The sequence below is a fragment of the Charadrius vociferus genome, unplaced genomic scaffold, assembly GCF_000708025.1.
Source record: "Charadrius vociferus isolate BGI_N301 unplaced genomic scaffold, ASM70802v2 scaffold62, whole genome shotgun sequence".
Taxonomy (NCBI): Eukaryota; Metazoa; Chordata; class Aves; order Charadriiformes; family Charadriidae; genus Charadrius; species Charadrius vociferus.
The window spans coordinates 2,283,324-2,293,800 of NW_009647419.1; the positions used below are offsets into that span (position 1 = coordinate 2,283,324).

Consider the following 10,477-nt stretch of genomic DNA (forward strand, 5'->3'; position numbering starts at 1 on the left):
CTGTTATTCCTGGGAAGTGAGATAGAGCTGTGTTCATTAGATAAACATAAAACAACCTCACCATTCGACTTTGTTTGCTAAGAATATTCTCTAGAGTTGAGGACGTTTTGTTTAGCTAAGTGGATTTCTTGGGTAGAATGATAATCAGGGAGAAACAATGCAGTGAATTTTTCAGTTTCAAACTGAAAGTTAACAGAGTTGGCTGTTCAGTTCTGTTCCCAGGGCATGTGGCATAAGTAGAGATCTTACTGAGGACTTACTTTTGTTTCTTACATTATTGACATGGAGTTAAGTTGGTGGAATTTTGGTATGTAATGTGAATCTCCTAGTATTCTGTAGGTCCTAGTGAATTACCATTTTGTTGTGTAGAAGGAAACTTTGAAGTGCTTTTAACTGATTGATGACATCAATTGTATTTTCAAAACTGAGCTTAAAAGTATAAAATGTCCTCATATCTTATTGAACATTGAGCTTATTTTGTAGGACAGATTTCATCTGTTTATATCTGTAATTTTGGGGGACAGCGTTTCAACAATATCTGAAGTGCAGTAGAAATCTGGTGGGAATCAAAAAAACCCCAAAATACTAACCTGGCTAGACTCCCAGTTGCCCTTGTGATGCACAGATAAGTACCCCACTGTAAAAACTAATTACTCAGGTTAAAGTATTTGTGAAAATGCTTAAATACTTCTTGACATTCTGGATGTGTAGTCATAGAGTACAAAGTTTTAAAACTGTCGATTCTTAGTGGGCTTAATTTGATGAAGGAAACTATCTGCTGAGGCATGGATAAAAGTCAGCAAAAGTAGCCCTTGTTACAGACAGCTTCCCTTTGCTTATTGCATAGAACAGTCTGTCTGTGCAAAAACTGCAAACTCCTTTACAGAGTGAGGATGGTGATAGACAGAGTGTGAGGGATTTGTGGCTCAGTATTCTGGTGGGGAGGAGTGACCTGTGATGATCTGGTGGTCCATGGACTTAGTAGAGGAAAGCACAAAAATGACTAGGAGAAAAATACATTTATTCTGAGATTGCTCAAGAGTCAGGAACTGGTACTGTAAGGAAGAAATACACCAATAAAGCACTAATGAAGAGTGTTTTTCCTTAACTTATTGGCCCAGTAGCCTGTTAGCCCTTTGTGGGCTGCTTTATCAGACTTTTCAGAGACCACATTCTAACAGGATGACTTGGTTTGCAAACACTGTTTCATTTGGTTGTGCAGAGCAACTCTGAGTCACCATGGCCTCATGGCCTACGTAATTCATGAGCTAGTCTATAACTAATTGCAGTGGAGAATTCTGTAGTCTAAAGATTGTAGTCACAAGAATAGGTCTTTTCTAAGACACGTGAATTTGTATGTTTCTAACTAATTGTAAAGACCTGGGCTAACACTTTTTTCAAGTTCCTAAAACTATCCTTTTAAATAGGCACAATTATCAAAAATGTTATTGGGGACAGTTTGTGAGAAATCCAGCATTAAATGGCAGTATTTGAAGTTCTCTAATCCAAAGTGGTCTACTCCATTTCCAAAAAGGTTTCCTGACTCTGTCAATCTTACGGGGTCTACCAAAAGATTTATGTTGATAAATGTCATAAATATGTTTCTGCATGTGCTGTCAAAGGCCAGAATTTCGAATGCCAGAATAAGGAGAAGAAAGATTGAGATAGTGATATTTATCAAATGAATTGTGCTCAGCAACCGTGTCTAAGAAACTCTGACTTCAAAAAAAGCTATGAAGTCAGAGAAAGGTTAGCTAGCCCTTGTTAATTTAAACTCTTTTATCCTGCCTAGTGAAGGGAAGCAACATCATAAAGCTAATCTGCAGGCTGGAACTGTCAGTACCATTACTAATTTTATTCTTTGTTTTAAAAAAAGAACAAGACTGAATGAACCATGAAAAATAAATTAATGATAACCTGATTTTTGTATCCATGCAGATTTTCTCAAGTTCTGGACGTAGCAGGCCATTTGGTTGCGAACTGACCTGAAACTTGTGTTCTACCTTGGAAAGATCTGCAGTGAAAGACATTTACCTTCACATACTGCACAGTGGTTTAAGTTGATGATGTAACATTGATAACGCTGAAGATCTCCCAAGAATAACTGACTTTGTAAGAGGCTTCTTCTCCCCTTCCTTTTTTTTTTTTTTTTTTCAATAACTTCCTCTCTCAGAAGCTACAAGCAAGATGCCAGCCAAGACACCCATCTACTTGAAAGCTGCTAACAATAAGAAAGGGAAGAAATTCAAACTAAGGGATATCTTATCTCCCGATATGATCAGTCCACCACTTGGAGATTTTCGTCACACCATACACATTGGAAAAGAGGGACAACATGATGTTTTTGGAGACATTTCCTTTTTGCAGGGCAACTATGAGCTATTGCCTGGAAATGAAGGAGAAACCAGAGTTAGCCAGTCTGGTGGCCACAATGAATTCTTAAGGGCAAACAGCACTTCTGAATCCATGTTTACAGAAACTCCATCACCAGTGCTCAAAAATGCTATTTCCCTTCCTGCCATTGGGGGTTCTCAAGCCCTTACATTGCCCTTATTGTCACCAGTGACATTTAATTCAAAGCAAGAATCCATCAGGTCATCAAGAAATCCTCGGCTTAGCTGTGAGCCAGTAATAGAAGAAAAATTACAGGAAAAAGGTAAACAGATGGAAGATGGAGAAACATACAAAGATGACATATGGGAGCAAAATGGTTGTTCTTCGCATTTTACTAATGGTAGAGACAGTCACTCATCCAGCTTTTCTGAACGATGCACTGATTGGCAAACAGTTGATTTATTTGATGACAGTCGACTTTCCTGTGAACTAACCAAGACAAAGACTAAGTCAGAAGAATCCCTTTCAGATCTTGCAGGCTCTCTTCTCTCATTACAACTTGACTTGGGACCTTCGCTTTTGGATGAGGTCCTCAATGTAATGGACAAGAATAAATCTTAGAACTGGTACTCCCTTGCTTCTTTATAAGTGATTCACTTAAACAAAAGCAAACAAAAAAAAACATAGTTCAAAAGCAGAGACACTTAAAAAATCAGCTGTATTTGCAGTTGTTTGACGGGTTTTCTAAAAATATTCTTAAAATACTATTTTTTTACCTATTGTTTTTCATGATTTTTATTACACTAAATTCTCATAGCAGGAAGGTAAATTTTAATAACAGTTTTCAGCAAATATAAAATGTTTTTAAGTACCAGTATTAATCATCAGAAACTTAAGAAATGGAGTTTGAGGATGATACTGATCGTGACATTTGGTTAGTTCACCTCTATGGGCTTCTGAATAGATGAGAATCTCTAAGTGTCAGAAAGGAGACTGATATTAATTATTCACTCTTATAAATTATTACAACATCACTTTACATGTAGGCCTCTTTCTAGAACCTTGTGTTTGAGGGTTTGATAGTGTTTTTCTTCATTTTCCATAGTACCACTTCTGTTATACCTTCACTGTAACTACTTTTTCAGTCTTATACTACCACTCTGTATTCAGATGTGAACAATTTGAAGGCTTTTTCAGCTTGAACACCTAGTCCAGAGTCTCAGCTGCTTTAAATGAGTATGCACAAATTTACACAAGTTGAGGCTTGGGCCTGACATTGTATATGAAATGATATGTTGTAAACAGGTAACACATGCAAGATATTATGGTTAAATTATTTTAAAAGTTGAAATATATTTTTTGTGTGCATATTGGCATTTTACTGCAGAGCCTACACATACAGTATCTCATCAAAATAGTTGCTTGGCATTATTGGTGCTCTTCTGAAAATTGTATATTTGTGTGTTTGAAAAGAAATATGTATTGATACTCCTTGCTTTTTTTCTTCATTTATTGCCACACATGCTTAAAATTGCAACCGATTATTTTAATTTTTGCAGAAGGCACTGGTTATTCACAATGCTTGTGATGTGTGCTGCAACAGCCAATGTTTTGGGAAATGTGGATCCTTTAATACAGTACATACATGGATTGCATAGATATCTTGTGCAATACAATAAAAAACCCTTTAAATTGCTATGTCTTTGTGATTCAGTACATAGCCTCAGCAAAGCACGAAGTTTTGTTTTCTTCTGTAATGAAACAGACTGCAGTAGAGTTGCAGAAATATGGGACCAAGGGGCAGATCAATTCTACTATCGTAATTCAGTTGACTTCTCCAATTCAGTTTATTTCCTGAGGCTTTAAGGGCAAACTCCAAGCAGGTAGGACCCTCTGGGATATACACTGATTTTAAGTAATTGGAGACAAGATAGTAATACTTTGGTCCTAGTGAAGTTAATGGCAAAGTTCCAGCAGCTTTCACTGAAGTCTTTTGGTAAAATCCTGACACAGTTTGTAGACTGTTCTTCATTAGATAACCACATTTATCTGTATCTTCCTATCAGAACACATAAGTCATGGATGATTTAATATATATTATATTTATCCTTAAAATTTCTAGGGATTCAATGCCAACTTAATTTCATTCCTTTGGTGTGTTTTAGGAACACAGTCATTACACTTGTTTCCGATTAAGCCCTTATAGTATTGTGCATTAATGACACATGCAGCTACAGTCTCCCATATTATTTCTGTGAATGAGAACTGAGATGTAGAATGGCCAAGAACTGTGTTTAATTTTAAGATAATGCTTAATTGCCTTTGACTTCATATTGTGTATAAGCCTGGATCAAATTTCCAATGCATTCGTGATCCAAGAAGAATGATGGTTCTGTGACTATCATACTTTTTGTATTTTAGAAAGCAGGTTCAAGGCTTTGCTTGGCCACGTTTCTTTTGGGACCTAAGGATTTAGAACCTAATGAGAATTTAGGCCAAAACTTTCACTGGAAAAATCTGTCAGTCATTAGCATAGTGGAAGTTTGGGTGAAACGGGGAATTAGACATCTTCTGTGTAGACCAGCTTCAAATACCATGATTAGAACATTAAAAGTATTTGCTGAATAGAAAGTCATTATCTTGCAGGACTCTTCAAGTAAGTATTCTCTGGAAAGCAGAAAGAGATTCTTAAAGCAGCTATTGCAGTAGTGTTATTTTTGCTTTGTTGTGTTTTATACTTGATTTCCTGGCTTAGTCTGCTGAAAAATGTCTCACTATTGCAGGAGGGTTTGGTCTGTATTATCCTTCCTGTGTGATTGCTTCTCTAAATTTGTAAATCCTTAGGTCTTGTGATGAGGGTGGGTGGTCTGAACTAAAATAGTAACTATCGCTCCAGGCAAAAAGCTACTGTGTTATGGAGGAGAACCTTTGCTTAAGTCAAGAACAAGGACTTTTACATTGGCAAAGTAGATTTCATCTTTCTTTAAAGCCTTATTATTTCCTCAGAAACTGGATCCCTGAATTGTTCAGATCTGCTCAGTCTTACATGTAAAGACCTAGAAGACGCAAAGTTGAAATGTGCACAGCTTCTGTTCTGGCATGGTCTTCTGTAAAATACTGCTTTGCGTAATTTGATCTGCATCTCAGCTGTCACAATGCAGCTTGTCAGATCAAAACCTTGAATTTCTGGTTTGTGAGAAGTTCTGCCTTCCTGAAGCCTTGATAAGATTCTTAACAGAAATTAGACTCTCCAAGGGGGAGTTACATGGTAATTTCCTGAAAAGCAAGATACTGCTGCGTGTTGACCTTCTGGCTGGAACAGAGGACTGGAAGGAGTTGCCTTGGATGTCACATCAATTTTCTGTGGCCACGGGGAAAAGTATGCTAACTGTACAACTTCCCCGAAAGTTCCATGGATGCTTCACAAGTCTTCCAATACGCCAGAAAACACTTCCCTATCTCTTCTACTAACTGAAGAAGTACAGTGAAGACCTAAAGATGTAATCTAAATGTGCCAGAGGAAGAAAGCAGAAGCCATAAAGCATATATACACCTAGTTCCTGCATGAGTATTTGCTAAATTCCTCATCTGTACGATCCTACAAGCTGGGCTATGCACAATACAGTACACAAACATACCAGGAAGTCCAATAATCATCCAACTCAAGAACCCTTGAACCCCTGTCCCAGTTCCCCTGCCAACCTAACTGAGGTGTTCAGTATTGTGCTGAGGATGTCAGTGGGAGATAGGGAGCGGGTCAAATGCTGGGAAGTGCACAACCCCACATCGATCTCTTTATTTTTTATTTTTATTTTTTCCTCCTAACAAGGACCAAATCCAATACCTTAGAGGAAACTGCAAAGCAAAACAAACTTCCAAGCTAGATCACAACTGAAGGATGGAAAACAGCCTGACAAGGAGGCTAGCAGAAACCCTGAGACAGGGGTTTGATGGAAACACACAGTTTGTCCAAACACACAGTTCCTTTTGAAAGTCTCTTGTATAGGTACATCAAGTAATTGATGACTTCCACAGCAACCTTACTGTTGTCCTCACATTGTCAAAGCTACATTATGTTAATAAAAATTGCTTATTGTTGACATTTTTTGAATTCACGCTCTTGAAACTTCAATGTACTGAAGGCATCCATTTCATTTCACCTGTTTACCCATACCACTGCAAAGTGTACACAGGACAGAACATCTGGATTTGCTGGCAAATGGGTATAAATAACTGTACAGTATGTCAACATGACACAAGAGGGCAGAAAATCTGAAAAAAAAATATGTGAAGACAGTCATAATACCTTGTTAAGGATGATTTTACTTTATAGACCTTTTTCATTTTTGCATTTATTGGTATTAACAAGGAAGCTAGTTATCAGGGTTAGGGCTGAAGGACGTTCTCTAATTTGTGCAGGAAATTCTCAACAAGCAACAAGAAAGGGCTGAGGCCAAGTTTCAGAAAAACACAGGAGGTATATCAGCTCAAAATATTTTTCATTCCATTCCTGCTAGAATTAGTGAGAGAAGGGACAATTCAGGTGGCTGCCTTTTATAGAATGTCAGTAATGACCAGAATCGGAAGCAGCTGTTTGATATGTCAAATATAAATAACCCAGATGCAAGCCCAGCAGGGAAGGTGTTGGACGTGGTATGTAGAGGCCAAATAAAGTTTGGATGATGCAAGGAGACACTAAGAAAGACACACACTGAACTTTATTCCAAGGAAAGAAATTAATGGTTGTTGTAAACAAATTAATTAAATTTGCAGTGACCTAACTGTTCTGCTTGCATCTATTTGCTTTTCATATGAACACAAAGTACATCTGTTTCCCATAAATCCTTCATTTATGTGTTTTTTTAAGGGGTTTCCTGACTCCAAATCTAAGGCTGGATCCATCACTAACTGCTTCTCTCTAGTTAGTGTTTTACAAGTGCTAGAAAATCAAGGAATTACCTAATACTTTCTGCTTACTTTTGAATATTGTAAGCTATTTTCTCCCTATAACAATTATAAAAGGACTGATTTTTTTCCTCATATAAATTAACATCATTCCAATAAAATCACAGATTCTGATTTATACCAGAGTATTCCCAGAGAGAAATAAATTTCCCAGAATATTTACACCAGAGAGAATATTCTTTTTCACAGGTACGTTGCAGTATGACCCTACACATTCTTCAAGATATTTCTTTTCCTCACTGTCTAAGACAATTCTTTCTTAGCTTGTGCTCAGAGAAACTAGGACTTTAGCTTTGTGGATGGGTGACTTTTAGCCTGTGCTGTTTCCCTTGCTTAAGATATTCATATCTTTAGGAACCTTTCTTCTATTAGAACCTCCTTTCAGGGTGCCACGTGAGCTGTGGCAGAGGTGAAGACCAGCACTCCTACGGCATCACTAGGGCAGGGACTGAAGGCCCTGGGCTGAGCTGAAATGGGGCTCCTGAGCCCATGGACAGGGGTGGGATCTCACTTGAAAACCCTGAGACCTCTGGCAGATTTTTGCAGCTAATAAATAGAGAGATGCCTAAGAGCATTAGCTGGGGTATCTGAGTACTGTTATATGGAACTGCCCTGCTTTACTAGATTATACTATTATACCTGAGAGATGAAGCTCAATTTTATCTTCAGTAAGTCATGTATGCTTCCTGTCTGAGCTTAGTCAGGAGCTCCTTGTTCATCCATGCAGGTCTCCTGCCACCTTTGCTTGATTTCCTTCTCATGGGAATGGACCTCTCTTGAGCTCGGAGGAGGTGACACTTGAAAAGAAACCATCTCTTCTGGATCCCTCTTCTCTCCAAAACTGCATCCCGTGGGATTCTTCCAAGCAGATCCCTGCTATCCTGAAGTCTAGGGTTGTGATCTTGCTTTTGCCTGGCTCCCTCCTCTTGAGATCCAGAATTCCACCATCTCATGGTCACTGCGCTACGACCAAGGCTGTCCCCAGTCTTCAAATCCCCAACTAGTTGTGATCCATGTGGACTAAAAATGCATTATATGTTATAGCATAGGATAAGCTCTAGGTGCATACTTAACAAGAAAAACATGCACCAAGAATAATATTTAAGAAACCCTTGCTCACTGCCACTACCCTTAGACAACTGGAAGAAAAAAACACCTTAACTGAAAACATTTATACCAGGCTTCTTAGACACCTAAGGCAGTATCAGAATCAAAAGAAAAAATTTTAAATGCTTGGAGACCCCAAAAGCTATCATTGCCATCTATTTTATAATGTAATAACTAGATGGCTTATTTGTTTTCTAATATTTATTCTCTTTAGAGGAAACAGAGTTCCAGCCATTACTTTCTGTTTCTGAATGATACTGTAGGATGTTAGCCCTGTCTCGCAGGGCTTCCATCTATTCCTTTTTGGCAAAGCACTCTGCTGCAGTACAGAAACATTTCTGGGGATATAGTTTCTTTTCCTCCACCTTAATTTCTAGTAAATTTTATCTAGTAGGTTGGAAAAATTGTGAGAATAGACTTACTCATAATATTTCTATTTCCTCTCCTGGTAGATATGCATATCTGGAGTTCATAGTTCATGTATTTATGTTTGATCATCAAGTATTTTCTAAATTCAGAAAAGCTTCACCTCACTTGTTATTTTAACCAAACTGCTTTTCACTAGAAAAATGCAGATGGAGACAGCAACTTAACAAGCTGACTGTAAATGTTGACATTCTGCATCCACAGGGTTGCAAGAGCTTTCACTGCATTCGGCTTATGAAATTACTTTTGAATGTAAGCCACAAATATGCTAAATGTTAACTAGGATTCTATAGTGAGCCCTATATCCTGTGGCAATGTTGGAGAAATCCTACCCATGCTAAGGATGTGCACACTGAGGAATGCCATTTCTCATACTGGAAGTAACATGCCTTCCAACACTGATAGCTGTGCTCGGACTGAAGGTGAAGGGAGTTCTCCCTAGCATTGCCAGGGCAGACAAGCAAGATAATAGGAAGAAGAAAGGGGAAGGGGAAGGGGAAAGGGGAAGGGGGAAGGGGAAGGGGAAGGGGAAGGGGAAGGGGAAGGGGAAGGGGAAGGGGAAGACTCCTCTGACTGTTCCTTTAGGCTGAACTTCTAGGCTCTCTTGGCTCTAGCACAGACTTGAACTGTAGGCATGAATTTGGGCAAATCATTTAATATCTCCACAGCTGAGACTGACATCTCTAGAATAAGAAAGATAACATTGTGCTTCTATGAACTTTTGTCTGTTCTGTCAAATTAGATGAAAAAAATTGCAGATAAATCATTTGGAGGGCAGTGCTTAGCCTAAGAGCATTAGCTGGGGTATCTAAGTACTGTTATATGGAACTGCCCTGCTTTACTAGATTATACAAGACATGGTATTGTAAATATGTGTGCTTAACAGACTGTATAAGGTTTCAAGAATAGATGCCTTAAAATCATATTTTCTATAAATTCCCATGAAAAACTACATCATTTGAAGAAAGAAATCTAGGTTTTGCCTTCAGTTTGAAGAATAATCAGTCATAAGGCGATACGGTTATATGACTTGGAAAAGAAGGCAAGATGGGATAGTGATGGCTTCGAGAAATCAAATATGCAGGGATTACCAGCAAGGCATCTAATTTATTTGTTTGACTATTATTGTTTGTCTTTTTGGAACTGTGCTGGGAAGCAAGGACTGTTTCATCCTATGTCTGGAGAGCAGTTAGAATAACCTGGCTGTCACCAGAGTTCAAGAAATAATTCAACACATGTCCAGCAACAGAGGGACATTCACTGTGCTACAACATGTTAGCAGAGATGTCAGGCAGAGGTCAAATTTGTGCAGAATCAGTTAAGTGTGAACAGGTGCAACTAGACCACCATGAAATAACTCTCTGGTTAAGTCGTTCCAAATGAGGCATGAGACGCTCTACCCCAGTGGTATTTGTAACCCTAAACCATCCTGTAGCCACGGTGTATCTGACACTATTCCTAAAGTAAGCAAGCAAGAGAAATGGACAACCTTAATTACTGCTGCATCATGAAAAATATTTATCCTGTTAAAATTGTGGATTGCTCCCTGATGTGGGAGTAATCAAAGGATATTTTCCTTTCCTACTCTTATTGAATGAAAGGAGAAAAACTGTAAGTATTCCGCATGTGGGCTGGCATCCTTTCC

General features: G+C 38.3%; 1 protein-coding gene across 1 annotated transcript; it reads left to right on the plus strand.

Moving 5' to 3' along the window:
* The first annotated feature begins 2,050 nt into the window (after nucleotides 1–2,050).
* CDC42EP3 (CDC42 effector protein (Rho GTPase binding) 3) lies at nucleotides 2,051–4,028 on the plus strand. Its single transcript, XM_009880395.1, has one exon. The coding sequence runs from the start codon at nucleotides 2,188–2,190 to the stop codon at nucleotides 2,953–2,955; it is 768 nt and encodes a 255-aa protein (XP_009878697.1). The 5' UTR covers nucleotides 2,051–2,187; the 3' UTR covers nucleotides 2,956–4,028.
* The last annotated feature ends 6,449 nt before the right edge of the window (nucleotides 4,029–10,477 follow it).